Genomic DNA, 15,813 nt, shown 5'->3' with positions numbered 1-15,813 from the left:
AACAGGCAAAGACACTTGCCACCATGTCTGACAACCTGAGTTCTTCAAGCCCTGGGACCCACACGGTGGAAGCAGAGAACTGGTTTCCGCAGACTGTCCTCTGGCCCCCACATGCATACTGCTATACAAACACATCATTGGTGTACATACACAGAAGGATAATTAAGTGTAACAAAAATTTAAATAGAAAGCTGGGCATGGTCACACATGTCTTTAATCCCAGAATTTGGGAAGCAGAGGCAGATGGATCTCTTGAGTTTGAGATACTACTCTAACAGTACCAGGACAGCCAGGGCTACACAGAGAAACCCTGTCTCAAAAAATGAAAAAGTAAAATTAAGTTAAATTAAAATACGAAACAGAAAGGAATAGTAAGTAAGTGGAAAGGTCCTGGGGCTAGCGTCTAGGATCAGTAAGAAGTCTACAGTAGCTGGAGTGTAATGTTGGCTGGAGAGAATCGGTACAAACTGGAGATGGGCTCAGAGATGTAAGGAGCTGAGATTATGTGCTAAGTGTTCCTAACTGCTGAGCAGTCTTTCCAAACGCCAAAGCCAGGGGATCTTGACAAATGTCCTCATAGGAATTGCCTCTGTATAAAAGGGACAAATTATTCTTATACTACTAACTGCTCTGAACCTAGAAGAATGTGATGGTTTGTATATGTTTGGCCCAGGGAGTGGCACTATTAGAAGGTGTGGCCTTTTTGGAGAAAGTGTGTCATTGTGGGTGTGGGCTACCCCATCCTAGCTGCCTTGGAGCCAGTATTCTGCTAGCAGTCTTCAGATGAAGATATAGAAGTCCTAGCTCCTCCTGCACCACGCCTGCCTGGATGCTGCCACGTTCCCACCTTAATGATAATGAACCTCTAAACCTGTAAGCCCGACCCAAATTAAATGTTGTCCTTAGAAGAGTTGTCTTGGTCATGATGTCTGCTCACAGCAGTAAAACCCCAACTAAGACAAAGAGGTTAAAGGAAAGCCCTAGAAGGTCAATCTAACTGTGCAATAACTTATCTGTGTATTAGAGAGCAAATCTGAGAGGCACCAGAGCCCTAGAGTCCCATGCAGTCCCAGAGAGTCCCTCAGAGTCCCATAGCGGTCCACAGAGTCCCACAGAGTCCTAAGGAATCCTTAAGAACACCTAGTGGGTGTTCTAAGCACAGAACAACCCCGCCTGGGAGAAAATAACCAACACACACACACACACACCACAGGTGGTAAGGTCAGAATAGTAAGACATTAAAACAACCATTATGAGTCCTTGATGCAAGAAGATAGAGGAAAGTGGAACACAATGAAGGAGGAAACACAGCACAGGAAAACCTAAATGACTTGCAGAAGAGAGAAATACATCACACATGAAAAACATAGAAAATGAAACCAGTAGCTAAAATTGAAATAGCTGAATTACGAATTGTTGAAAGCAGTTGCAGAAGACCAGTGAAATTTCTTCATGCTCAAAATATAAACCTGGCAGTGATCATAGGAACATGAGAAACCCACTGAAAGGAAGAGCCAGGGCTAGTGAGGGGATCAATGCAGAGCTGTGACAGTGGCCCATCCAACAGCAGATTCCACGTCAAGCTGTGAAGAGAACAATTACAATCATAATTTGGGGGGAAAACCCAAATGTTTTACTAATTTAAAACCATAAGTCCAGTTACCAAAACTTCAACAAATCTTATGTAAATGTAATATGTAAAATGAGTGTAATATGAAGAAAACCAAGGTACAATATAATCGCGTTGTTGAAAGCCATCAGGGGAGGGGGGGATGGGGGGAAAGGAGCAGGAGAATGAAAGATGACTGACTGATGACCTACGCTAAGCTAATAATGCAAGCTTCTTATCAGAAACCATACACATCAACAAGTCAGCACCAGAGTGACACAGTGTTGCAGAATGGTGTGCCCAGGCACTGCAGCCACCACCACAGCATCACAGCAACCATGGCTGTTTACAGAAGACTCTCAACATGGGGCCTGTTGCCCTCCCCTCATAGAGAGGCCATTCCCACCTGCACCTTCCCGTCAATGGTGTGTAATTCTGCCCGAGCTGCATAGAATCTTACAGCTATGGGTCTCTATACTCGGAAGGGTGGAGTTGGAGAGTAAAAGGACAGCTGAAGGGTGGGTACCGTCTATGCAACTGTGGTTCCTTTCTCCTCTCACCCAAGAAATAACAGAAATAGGTAGGTGGACAGTCTAGAAGATGCCAACCTATAGGCTTGAACCTTTGCAAATGCAACCTATAACTAACTGAACTGGCAATTCTCTGAGTGTACTTGAAGACTCGAAAGACGAGGCATCTATGAAGCACAGTCGCGCACGTGATGAAAACACTCCTGCATGGTATCAGTTCAGGAATCTTACTGAACCTCTTAGGCCCTCCCTCGGATCTCTTCAATCAGAGCCCCAGGGATGAGACTTGAATCTGTATCTTTAACAGTCTTCCCAATTGCTAGGCTCCAGAGCTTTGCAAGCTACTAGTCTAACACAAGACTCTGGAGATGGACCCCACACAGGCAGTGCAGACTCAAGTCTTCACCGCTCCTGGTGATAGGAGGGCCCTTGGTACTGAGCTTCAGTGCGACTCCTTCAACTTTCTGGTGATGACGAGCTCAAGATGGGTGCGTGTTCACAAATGTGTGAGTGTCGTCAAGTGTGAGCCAAAGGAGTGTTTATGGAGATATAGCTCCCCACACCTCTATTCCACAAAGAAACAGGCCTGTCCCATCACTTTTAATTTCCAGAGACAAGGCTTTCAGGTAATGACACACACAATAATAATAATAATAATAATAATAATAATAATAATAATAATGACACTAGTCTGCCTTAGCCAGAGCAATCACCACTCACTCAGCCATGCAAGAACTCGACTTATGTTTCCTCTGAATCTCCTGACACAGGAATGATCCCCATTTACAAAAACAAAACTAGGCCACAGGTCGTAACTTGTTCAAAGTCATGTAACTAGAGTAAATCAAGGATTTAACTAAAGAAATGGGACAACAAAGACCAGTTCTCTGAGCCTGCCCAGTGGGTTTGTTGGAAAGAGGTGGCTGTCTCAAATCCTTTAAGGGTATATTCAAGATTATTTCAAGCTCGTCTACTAGATGCCAGAACCCAATGTTAGTTACTGCTGTTGGTACCTGCCGGCTCAGCTAGAGGTCAGCTAGAGGAATCCTGGGAAGCTTCCAGGCTGAGGTCTCCACTGTAAAAGTGATGGTTATGAGCCATTTATTTCGCTAACACGGCAGAAAAACAGGGGCATTCCTGACTCCACCTCAACTGAAAACTGAACAGTCTTTTAAAGTTTTCTACTGTATCCAAATCTCAGAAGGTGGTGGAAAGGACCTGAATGAGCTTTGGGGGTAGAGTCGGTCTCTCAGAAGCAGATGCTCAGGGTTTTAGAGTGCATATTAAAAAAAAAAAAAGACCCCACTCTGCCCCAACACACACACACAGGTGGCAGACTGCAGGAGACAGGCTGAGGAGGCACTTCTCTGAGGTCCAAGTCGGGAAGACTCAAGACAGCTTACCCTTTTCAGGGGTCTGAGTGATCACTCAGAAACCACAGCTTCTTTCAGGGTCAGGCAACAGTTATGGGGACGCTAGGGCTCTGCCTACTTAAGAGGTGATTATCAAAACAACAGGCCAAGAAAATATCACACCAGCAAAGAGACTCTAGATCAAGGGAGCCAAGAATGTCAGCAGTGTACAAACTCAGAAAGAGAATGGCAGGAAGGCGGGGAATTTTTACACATCCACTGCTCTGCTGAGAGGCAGATGACACTGTCCACACTCCATGGGAGAAACAAAGACACAGATAACCCAAGTTACCTACAGTCACACAGACAAGCCCATGGCAGAGCTGGCTTCAGTGGCTCTTCAGTCTTAATTTTAAGGGCTAGACAATGCAGCTTTTCTCTAGAAAAGGCAGTGGGAACTGAGGTAGAGGCGGCAAGGATGAAACTATGGGGCTGCCATGCGATGAAAGGAGTGGGCTTTAAACCAGCCCACTGCTGTGTGTGCATAGTCATCTGCTTGGATGGGCCAGAGGTCTTTCTTCCAGACAGAATCCAATCAGGTAATCAGAATTCCAAGCAAGTCCATCCTGCAGTACAGTGCTAGGCATTCACTGCACACAAGGCAGGGTTACACAGAAGTGTCCTAGATGATGCAGCTCACTCCTTATTTTCCATCTATCTTTGTGTGGAGTCAGGTAGATCCCTGGGGCTCACTTAGTCATCCTGCTCTGCTCCATGTCCCATCCCGTCTCAAAAACCAAGGTGGACAGTGCTTGACAGATAACACTAGACTAGATGTCCTCTAGTTTCCACGTGTATGAACACATATGTGCATACACACACATGAATAAATAAACACACACACACACACCTGCAAACATAGTAACAGGGTGCTTACCTGGCACGAATGGCTCTGGGTTCAATTCCCAGTATCATCAAGCAACAATAGCAGTAGAGCTCAAGTTCTTTCCCAATGAAAGGCAAAGAGAAAAACACCAGGAATGTGTTAATCTTAGATAAGAAATGTATGGGTGGTTGGTTGTGAAGTGAGGATGTTGGGGAAAGGCAGGTATCTGTTCACAGATTCATGAAGGCTTATTTATTTTCTGCATGTGAGTATTTTGTCTGATATTTGTGTATGTACCATGTGCCTGCATGGTGCTCACAGAAACCAGAAGAGGACAACACAGTCTTGGAAATGAAATTACAGATGGTTTGAGCTGCCAAGTGTGTGGTAGGAATTTAACCTGGCCCTTTGCTAGAGCAGTTAATGTTTTTAACTGCTGAGCTGTCTCTAGCCGCTGTTCAGTAATTTAGGAACATTACATTTGTCTTACTTAGGGATAAGTCTACAACAAAGGCTCATTTCAACAGGGACAGTCAAGCTGTCCGGTGTCCATAGGTGCTCCTACACATGCTTGAGCAGCTTCACTCACTATCTCTAGGCCGAGTGCTACCCGCACTGGTTTACTGTGAAGTAGACTCCTTCCGAGGATTGTCCTTTGAATCCGAAGCAAAGGCTTTTTCTAACTCATAAACAAACTTGGAGCAAGGTTAAATATACTTGATATTAAAATGATGGTTTTGGGGTGCAGGAAATGGCTTGCCCGAGTGCAAGCATGAGGACTGAGTTCAGATCCCTGAACCCACATGTAAAGTGGGAGAACGTGGCATCTGCCTGTAATTGCAGCCTTGGGGAGGCAGAGAAAGGAGGATGCCCAGGGCTCACTGTCCAGCCAATCTAGATGGCAAATAAGACAGGATAGGTGAAAAACTGTCTCAGAAAGCAAGGGAGGAAGCAGATGGCTGCCAGGGAGGGGTGCCATCATTCTTTCAGTGGTACAGCCACTAGTAGGGTGACAGTGCACCACTGGAGGGCTAACCCATGCACTTCTGGGCAACACTAACTGGATTTAATAGATCATAAAGATAAGGAGGACACGAAGTTGGAAGGATATATCTGGAAGGCACTGGAGGCAGAGTAGATGATATGGCCAAAATACACTGTATTCATGCATAAAATTCACACAGAATAAATAAAAATATTATGTAAAAAATTAGGTGTTGAGCAACTTGAACCAGGTAGACTCTGGGCTTAGCTAAAAGCAATTCTATAGAAATAATGGATTCTTTCAGTAAAATATGAAGTGAATGTTGGCCACCTGTAACAGTAAAACCCAAGGGTGGGACTCATCTAATTACTTCCATCCTGAGGCTGAGACTCCGTCCACCTCTGTTGTCACTGCACCAGTGGAAGTCGATGAGCAGTTCACCCCATGGCACAGGGTTCAGAAACAGAAGATGTGGGTTTTAGTAGAGTTCACCCAGTCCTTAGTCCTGTACCATGAGTCAAGGGTGAGACTGTACCAATGATAAAACAATGGTCCATGATATAGCCAAGGGAGAAACAGTAATACAGATTTCTACTCACACAGTAGTAAAAACTACATCCAAGCACATAAAAGCTTAGTTTACAAGTATGCAGAAATGTTGTCTAGCCATGGTGGCATAGGCCTTCAATCCCAGCATTTGAGAGGCAGAGCAGAGCCTGGTCTGTAGAGCTAGTTCCAGGGTAGCTCAGGCTACACAAAGAAACTCTATCTCAAAAACAGCAACAAAGATCAAACCAAACCAAACAAGCAAACACTCCAGAAATGCCACCTACCACTCAGAGGAAGTTTAGTTCTATTTCCCCAGAATTCTCAGGGATCTCAGGCTATGGGGTAAGAAAAGTACCGACAGCGATACAATTTCCAAAGGCTGCCCTGGCTCCTGTGGTCGCTTACAGAGTTAACCTCAAAATAATAAAGATATTTCGACGGGGCTTACTCAGACTTTAGGAAAACATTACCGGACGTGAGAAGTGGAAAGTAGTGCATAAGAGAGATGTGCTGCTACCATGACATCCGTTCTGTGTGCACAATTCTCGGACACAGTCAATACTGGCTTGTTACTATCTGACATTTCACTTGTGTCCTAATGTTGGCATATTGGAAATGTCTATGTATGTTCTCAGTCTCAACAGACTATGCAGAACTAGAAGTGGGGTGTGGGAGCAATGGCCAGAAGTTAAGAGCACTGGCTGTTCTTCCAGGGGACCTGGATCTGAATCCCAGCACCCATCCAGTGATTTGCAGCCATGTTAACTCCAGTTCTATGGGGATCTGATACCGCGCTCTTCTGACTTCTACGGGCACCATGCACAGTCATGGTTCAAGTGCATACATACAGGCTGTCTGCACTCCTTTCGATGCCTCTGGCTAGCAATCTCCACCTCAGGATGCTTGTGGCGTCTCTGCTCCCTCCCTCAGAACCTCCTCTTAGTGTCTATCACCTGCTGAGGATACACATGCAATCTCTTCTTGTTCTCTACAAAAAGGGACATAAAAGGCCTCAACCAAACACAAAACACAGGCATTGGTGGAGAAATAAAAGATCCAGGAAATAAATTCTAGAAGAGGAAAGAGCACAAAGTGTCTTTTATAATAAAACAGTACATGAAGAAAGAGGAGGGGAGCCATCCATCCTGAACATTTACATAAAGCACTTGCATAACAAACAAACATTCATGCCACACAGAAACAAGGCAACCCAATAAATGATATGACAAGACTTGTTTTTTAACTAACAGCAAAGATTAACAGAGGTCTAGACTAGGCCGTGATCAGAGCGGCAGGTCCTGGCCCCCCCACTCCCCCTTATGGCAGCAGCCAGTAACACCCTGTGTGTGCTGCTCTAGTGAGTCACTGACAAAGCATCCCAAAGTAGACCTGGAATGGGTCTGTAAGTCACAAGGCAAACCAGGACCTGTAAATGTGTGCCCATGGAGGCTTTTTAATCTCGATTTTTGGAGAAATTCTTCAGCACTGTCTCAGGGTTAGGTATATTAGTATGACCATAATAATCAATAATAATAATAATTGATACTAATATTGTAGGGGGTATTTAAACCCCTTACAATCCTGTTTTGGAGGCAGAAACTGATCAAGGAAGAGTGCCTAGAACCCCCTTGGACTTTGTCACAGTCTCTCATGACACCCTACGCCATACAGACGACTACTCTTCACTCTTGAATCAGCTACATTTATGCTAAATTAATAAACATTATTTGAGGGGAAAAAAATCAGGATTTTTAAAATCCTGTTTTGTCAGTAATGTAATGCCCCTTTCATTTAACATCCATGAAGATAACAGACTAATTTTTGAAGTATTTGACAGAAGTAAAACCCATCATAACAATGGTACTAGAACCAGAGGTGGAGGAGAAACCGGTGGCTAGGAGCTGACTGCTTCTGGAAACTACACATCCACAGGAAAAAAACATGGCCAATTAAATAATTTGTTCAATGAGTAAAAAGTATACACTCTCCAGTGCATACTGTACACAGCAGTACCACGATACAGAAAAGACACTATTTGAAGCTCATGAAACATCTCCAGTTCCAGATGTCTTCCAATCAGTGTGTGACTAAATTCTTTGGCCACTTTCTTGCCAATAGTCTTTTCAGATTATTTTGTCACCTCTGATGAGGACAAGGCCAGCAATGTACTTGCAACGCAGTGTTTTAATCTTTGTTAGGTACATAGCTTTTTGAGATCCATATACAACCAGCAGAGTCCTGTGTGTGCAAGTACCCCTCTACTAAGTCACAGATGATAATTCTCAAAACAAGCAGCTTCGAAGGGACAGTGGGAAGAAGGGCGGTCACCCAGCCAGTGCTCAGCAATGATCAGCTTTTATCTGCAATGTGCACATGCAGTCATAAAAGCATCTGAGTGGATGATATTAATGTCCCACAGCTGGCTTTTTTTCATCTGTATGAACTTCCTATCTGTAGAAGACAAATGCCATCCCCTGTCTGATTGACAGATGCCCCAGTGGTTGAAATACTGTCTATAGATAAAAGTTCAGAAAAGAACTGTAAATTAACACCTTTCCTTTACATTGGACAGAGCTAGCTCATTCTCCATAATGCCAAGAAACAGTGGGTTAAATCAGGCCACAAAACCTAAACGGCCAACAGACAGACAGACAGACATCTAGTACTGTACTAGGAGGTCCTTATTGATTTTTCTTTTTCTTTAAAAAACCTTTCATTACCCACCATTCAGAGTTTCCCAAAGGGCAAAGGGGGGAAATACAATGGGAGAGGTAAAAAACTACACAGGATTGTTAGGTTCCGTCATTTGGGGCAAGGCTGCGACCACCATACTGGGTATGCTCTTCCCCTCAAATGGTGTGAAAACGTACGAAACTAATTCAAGTAAAGCCACACAAGACACAGACACTTAAGAGGACCCCTGAAGACCTGCTATTGTGTTTGCACACTAGACCAGTGGTTGTTAACCTGTGGGTCGTGACCCATTTGCGGATCAAAGAACCCTTTCACAGTGATTGCCTGAGACCAACAGAAATGTCAGATATTTACATTGCGATTCACCATCGTAGCAAATATTACAGTTATGAGCTAGCAGTGACAACAATTTTACGACTGGGGGGTCACCACAACATGAAGAACTCTATTAATGGGGTACAGCATTAGGAAGGTTGAGAGCCACTAGATTATAAGGTGCCCTTGAACACCCACAGGGCTGTATACTGTGAAGAGCTGGTCAGAAAAACTAAAATGAAAACAAAACGATTGTTGTGTGCAAATTAACAACAAGTAATTCATTAGCTATATCTAGCCTCCTAACAATTGCTTTTGGAAAGAACACTGGCGAGGCGGAGGCCCACGTGACCTTCAGGTTTATGTTGTCACCATCACTGACTTATAACATAAGATGTTCTGTTTTCTCATCTCCAACCCAACAGTGCACAGGCACCAATCACACCTAATACAGAATCTCGGGCTGGATAAAGTCCAAACTCAGCGCTGCACATCCACCCTGGGCAGTGCTCCTGACAGACTGCCACTTGCCAACCCTCATACACCCACACTGCTGGGGTGGTCAGATCCAAACCCACATTGGATGCCTGAGCCTCAGAGGTGCAGCCTTCATTCCTTCTACTGCTCTGCAGTTCCATGCCTCTGTATCCTTGGATAAGCTGGCGCCAACTGAGAGGAACCCCTTTCTCTAATCCCCATGCTTCCTCTGACTCCTGCAGACTCAGTCTTACATCCACGGTGGCCTGTGCTTCCCTTTGGATGGGTGAAATACATACGGCACTGTGTTCCCTCACTACTGCTTACTGCATCACTTTCTAGCTGCGTGACCTTGGTCAAGTTCATTAATAACACTGAGGCTACATCCTTGTAGGATGAAAGTCAACATCAATTTGCTCCACAGTGAAAATTACTTTGTGAGCAGAGTAAGGTGTTAAACTTGTCAGTCTAGTCCAAACACTCTAAGGCTAAGCTAAAGGAGAGACAGCTTTACTCTCCAGTTCCCTTCCCAGGATGCTCTGTGCTCTCACTCCCCTGCTCCCTTTGATATTTATTGTTTTTACTTTATGTGCACTGGTGTTTGGCCTGCATGTATGTCCGTGTGAGGGTGTCAGATCCATGATGTTACAGACAGATGTGAGCTGCCATGGGGGCTGGGATTTGAACCCGGGTCCTCTGGAAGAGCCCTCAGTGTTCTTCGTTGCTGACCCATCTCTCCAGCCCCTCTGACCCTGCTTTCTGGGTCCACTAAGTTCTGTGTTTTTATCTGCAGGAAAGACCCGTGGTGATGTGTGGATCATTTAAAAAGAAACGGGATGGGAAGCCTCTGAAAGACATGGGTTTCCAAACAATGTGCACAGAGGTACTGTGCTAGCACATACAACTACTAAGTCCGTCCTCAGTGAATTTATAATCAAGAGGTGACCTAACAGAGTCCACATGAGTCTCATCTTTAAAAGACTAACGAACGTCTTTATTGTCATGAAGAGTAGCAAGACATTTCCTGCTGTGCTCCCTATACCTGATTTGGAATGTGCTGAGTTACTTGCGCCTAATGCATGCATGCTTTAGCATTATCAGAATCACTGATGCAATTCGATACCAAGTCATTGAATACCTGCTTTATGAGTACAAAGATAAAGGTGGTGGACTCTGACCAGAAGCTACCAAATAAACCGAAAGGAAGCTAAGCCATCAATACACATAATGAATATAGATCAGAATAAATAAGATGTATAGAGGGCCAAAAGATCAGGAAAGACATTTGAGTAAGGGCACTGAAGCCCATAAAGTTAATACTGTATGGTACAAATTATTGATGGCCAATAACTTGTTACTACTACATATCATATATATTAATAAATGCTGCATGCCACGCCAGATTATGGATTACCCTTCCTCCTTATTCTGATTTTAAACCTACCCGTGTTGCCTAAAGCATCGTTCAGACCTTTATGACAGTCCCATTTAACAGATGTGAAAACCGAGGTCGTGCAATTTTTCTAGGTTAAGAAGCAAAAGTAAAAATATGTAAAAAGGACCCAAGAGATACGAGAGCATTCTATACAGACGCCAGGCACCCACTTCTCAGGGCCACTTCCTGCAGTTCTTTCCTCTTGTGCCCAACACATCCACTGGGAATAACGTACTGTAGCTCTCCTTTCCCGCCAGGGCTTTTCTCTTCTCGGGTCTTTAACTGAACTGTTGATTCTCATAAAAACACTCAAGCATTTCCACTCACTCCAGGACATGTTATTTAAATCACAGGAGCTTCAGGAGACACGAAACCGAATCAGATATCCAGGTGGACAAAGCCCCTGGTACGGTCAAGAAACTAAAGCTACTGGCTTGGGGATCCGTTCCTGGATACCCTCCAGGGGATGGCAGCAGCACTCACCCAGGAGGCACAATCCACGGCGGAATCCTCCCCTCCTGACCCCGCTAGCAGCTTGGGCGCTGCCGTCTGCTCTTTTACCCTTCACCTGCCGAGGCACCCCGCGCAACCTGCATCCTAACCCGAGGCAGGCATCGCGGGGCAACCGAACCCCCAAACCCCGTCCAGCGCGCGCCGAGCCCGGCCCGCCCCTGGCCAGCCACTTACGGTTCCAGTACACCGGGTAGCACTCTCCTTGAGTGACATCCACCTCGTAGAGGCCGCCGCGCACGCACACCGGCTCGATGGTCACCAGCTCCTCCATCTCCGGCTCAGGCCCCACCGCGCGCGGGCAGAAGCCGCAGGCGCTGTCCTCGTCTTCCTCCCCGAAGCTGGAGCTTGGGCCGCACACCCGGTCTCCATCGCGGCCCCCCGCCCGGGCCTGGGCTCCCGTGGTCTGCAGCAGGGTCCGGAAGGCGAGCTCGATGCGCAGAGAGTCGTAGCCGATGAAGGGCTTCCAGGTCTTCTTGTCTTCCTTGTAGAACCAGCGCACCTCCTCGGGGCCCAGCTCCGTCACTACCTCGTAGCGGTGCCGGGCGGCTGCGCCGCCGGGCCGGGCGCGCTTCCTGTCCCCGGGGCCCCCTCCCGCCGCCCCGCCGCCCCCCGAGTTCTGGGCGACGAGCGGCGGCGGAGGCGAAGAAGAGCTGCCGCCGCCCGCGCTCTCGCCCTCGCTGTAGTAGCGCAGCGACGAGCCGGACTCGGCCGAGCTGAAGTCGTAGGTCTCGTCGCTGAGGCACGGGTCCAGAGCCAGGTGGCTCAGGTCGTCGGCGCCCGGTGCCAGGTGCAGCGGCTCGGCGCGCAGCAGCGACAGCGGCACACTGTCGCCCGGCTGGTGCTCGAAGCAGCAGCCGCCGCCGCCGAACACGCCCGCCGCGTCCGAGCCCAGCTCCCAGGCGCCGCCGCCGCGGCCGTTACGCTCGGGGCTCCGTGGGGCGCCGCGGCCCGGGTAGTTCATGCCGCCGGCGCTTCCGCCACACGCGCATCCGACGCCGCCGCCCTCTCGGCCCGGACTTTATAATCTTTCAAATCCCGAGCAGGGCAGCAGCTGCGGCCGAGGCGACTCCGCCTCCCCGCCGGCCCCCGGCCACCGCAGCGCCGTTCCGGGGCCCGCCCCATTGTTACGCAGCCCTGCGTGGGCGGGGCCACAGGGGCCCCGCCCCCAGCCGCGCGCGCCTCCCCGGAAGGCCCGAGGACGCTGCTGGAGCTCCCGTTTGGCGCTAAGCTGTGCGTAGTCTTCCGCGCCTGGAAGCGGGGGTCAGACGGGGTCGCGGCGGTCTCGGCATCCGTGGAGCCCCTGCCTCACGACTTTCGGCGCAGTGGCTCCGCCCCCCTCGCTTCCACGCCCCTGGATGCCAGCCACAGTGAGGCTCTCGCCCACTCATCTTTACATTTTCGGGTCATGAGCCCCGTGGGTGATTCAGCTGTATGCCCAGAGGGGCCCTGGAAGTTGCTAGCTCACGTTCCTGGCTTTAGGCCTGCTTTCAGCATCCGAAAGACCTGCTAGGTCACCTGGTCTGGCCCTTTCCCAACCTTCAGCCCATTCATACAGAAGGCACTCCACCTCTAAGCCTGCTGCTCACCTGGGCACGACTACTCCCACTTACAAAACTGGAGTCCTAGAGTCACTGTGCCAGTTCTTTAGATTGCTTGCCCTCTTGTCCTTATGCTTCCTGTTCTTTCTGTAGTGCAGTAAGGCCTTGGATGAAAACCAAGTCCCTATGTCTTAGTCTTTTCCCACAGTCTGTGCGCATTCGATGTACCTTGGTTATAACTAACTGGTCTTGCCAGCCTTGTGTGGTAGATTATAAGACTGAAAGAAAATAAAAGAACCTAGGTTCTAAACTCAGCTTTGCCATCTCCAGGCAAGTCACTTAATCTCCTTTATCTATTTGTCTTATTCCTTGCTATAAGTAGGAGATCACTGCATCGGACGGTCTCTAGTAATTCTATGGCTTTAAGCCTTCCCAGTGAGGTTTGGTTTGGTTTTCGTTTCTAGTATAACTCTGATTCTGTAACTCACTTCCTGGTTTCAGGGAGACACGGAGGCTCCGTTATGTTAGACTTCCAAGACAGAGTAAAGAGACAGAAGACAGAGACCAGAGTCTGACCTCAACAGATGGACAGTTTATTTCAAACAGAGAAAGAAAGACACTCTCCGGAGGAAAATGGGTGTCTTAGAAGGGAGTAAGCTAGCTGAGGCCCTTTATAGAGGCAAGTGGGTGGCTTGGAAATGAAATTCTTGCAGCCATAGAGCTATGTGTCGGTCTATGATGTACCTTTCCTGGAATTATCTGTTTTATTAAAAAGCAGTTCATTTTGGGGAACAGGCTGCCCCAGCTGAGATTATTTGGATTGTGGCTGAATGATGAGTTTGGTTAAAGTCAGCTGTAACCTCATAGAAATCCTGTTTTATAGCTGAGGCACTCTGTTACCTCAGACCATTCTCTTAATTGAAAAAAAAAATTCATTTTATAAGCCCATCCTATCTTGAGAACCGCTGGAAAACAATCTCCAATCTTGCTCTTAGCAAGAACGGACAGTCTTCACTATTAATGTTTACTTTGTGGAAACAGGTCAGTAGGGCAAGTTGTCTTGCTCTTAGGATGTAACCTGTCAGAGAGCCTTCAAAGTCATTATTTCAATCAGGCTCATCTCTGTTGTGCACTGTGCTTTTGGAGGGATCTGTTGGAAGGTCCTGCTTTCTATGGGCAGATGATACTGTTGCAGTTCATGATAAATAGAGGAACATAGGTGGTATCTTCTACCATGATGACTGGATTGGCTGGCTAATCTTGCTCAGTGAGCAGTCTGTCCACTTGTACATGACAGCCCCATTAACAAAGCATCTGCGTTTCTGCATCCCAAATTCTTCCCCAATGTCTCTATTAATAGTATGCAGAGTAAGAAATCGAGTATGAACTTTGAACTGTGTTTTATTCATGGAGGCATTGATCCACACTGTTCTGATAGTTACCCATGTACAGACACTCCTGTATGCTTCCGATGCCAAAGAGAACCAAGGACCCTCTAGCTTAGGAGGGGATCTGGATAAGTAAACACAGAGGCTATATTAAAGTGTAGTTAAAAGTGATAGATATCAGTGTCAAGTCTCAAACCCTGGGACAAATGGCTGCGGTGCCTATTAATATCAAAGCAGACCTGACCTCCAGGTTCTCCCAGCAGCCCTTAGTCCCTGCCTGTTACAGGATATGGCTGGCATACCCTGTCTTCTACCCCAGAACTCTCCAGCCCAGGGGCCAGGCTGCCCTTACCCAGGTGCCGTTTCCCTGTATAATCCAACCATTTTGTACTTTTGTACATTTGCCTCTTTTGTACTTTTGACCTCTTAGCTACAGCACCCAGGTCTTCTCTCTCCCCCACACAGCCCTGCTCAGTCTGGTCACCTGGTACTCTGGACTCTACCAGATGTCTTTGTCTTATAGATATGTGGGAGAGCATAGATATGTGGGAGAGCAGAGCCATAGACATGCTCTCCCACGTATCTATAATAAACTTCCTCCTCCACCATACCTAAGAGCAGCCATGTCCTTTCCCTCCCTCCCTCCCTCCCTCCCTCCCTCCCTCCCTCCCTTCCCTTCCCTTCCCTTCCCTTCCCTTCCCTTCCCTTCCCTTCCCTTCCCTTCCCTTCCCTTCCCTTCCCTTCCCTTCCCTTCCCTTCCCTTCCCTTCCCTTCCCTTTCCTTCCTTCCTTCCTTCCTTCCTTCCTTCCTTCCTTTTTAATCAAGACATTTAAAATGTCTTCCCATTTCTTGGCAGGATGTAGTCCAAGTATTTCCATGCTAATAATCAGTTGTGGTTTTGTTTTGTTTGCTTTTTTTTAGCAGTTTTTTTTTAAAAAAAGATTATTTATTATATTTATGTACACTGTAGCTGTCTTCAGATATTCCAGAATAGGGCTTCAGATCTTGTTGCAGATGGTTGTGAGCTACCATGTGGTTGCTGGGATTTGAATTCAGGACCTTCAGAAGAGCAGTCAGTGCTCTTAACTGCTGAGCCATCTCTCCAACCTTTTTTTTTTTTTTTTTTTTTAGCAGTTTTAACTCTTAAAGATGACATCATTTTTATCAAAGAATATCATTGTTCTTTTCTTTTGTGTTGTCTGTTTTGTCATTTGGTTTTAGAGATGGGAGTTTCTCTGTGCAGCTCTGGCTGTCCTGGAACTCAATTTGTAGACTGGATGGCCTTAAACTCAGAGATCTGCCTGCCTCTGACTCCCAAATGCTAGGATTAAAGGCCATCACCTGTCATTTTCTGTTTTACAAATGATATTTTACCTTGTACTAAATGAACGTTTTTATCATTTGTATGCTAATGCAGGCCACCCGGCTAGGTAGCAGATTTTTTTCTTGACATAGATGTTGGTTTCTCAGTATCATTCAAGTGGCAAGAAAAAGGTGTTTGATGCTCTCTCCTGACCCCAGAGTGCAGCAGGGAGAGGAGAT

General features: G+C 46.8%; 1 protein-coding gene across 8 annotated transcripts in view; it reads right to left on the bottom strand.

Annotated features, from left to right (window-relative positions):
* Positions 1-12,430, bottom strand: part of Ddhd1 (DDHD domain containing 1) — a 69,765-nt gene extending 57,335 nt beyond the window's left edge. For all 8 annotated transcript variants that reach the window (XM_029468895.2, XM_029468896.2, XM_029468897.2 and 5 more), the window contains exon 1: positions 11,520-12,430. In XM_029468895.2, coding sequence (XP_029324755.1) covers positions 11,520-12,306 — 787 coding nt within the window. In that variant the 5' untranslated portion in view covers positions 12,307-12,430. The remainder of the gene's footprint in view (positions 1-11,519) is intronic.
* Positions 12,431-15,813: the final 3,383 nt, after the last annotated feature.

Source organism: Mus caroli, unplaced genomic scaffold (assembly GCF_978045245.1).
Source record: "Mus caroli unplaced genomic scaffold, Mus_caroli_1 scaffold_12, whole genome shotgun sequence".
Classification (NCBI taxonomy): domain Eukaryota; kingdom Metazoa; phylum Chordata; class Mammalia; order Rodentia; family Muridae; genus Mus; species Mus caroli.
Note: the sequence above shows the minus strand (reverse complement) of the source record. Positions and strands in the feature narration are given on the sequence as shown.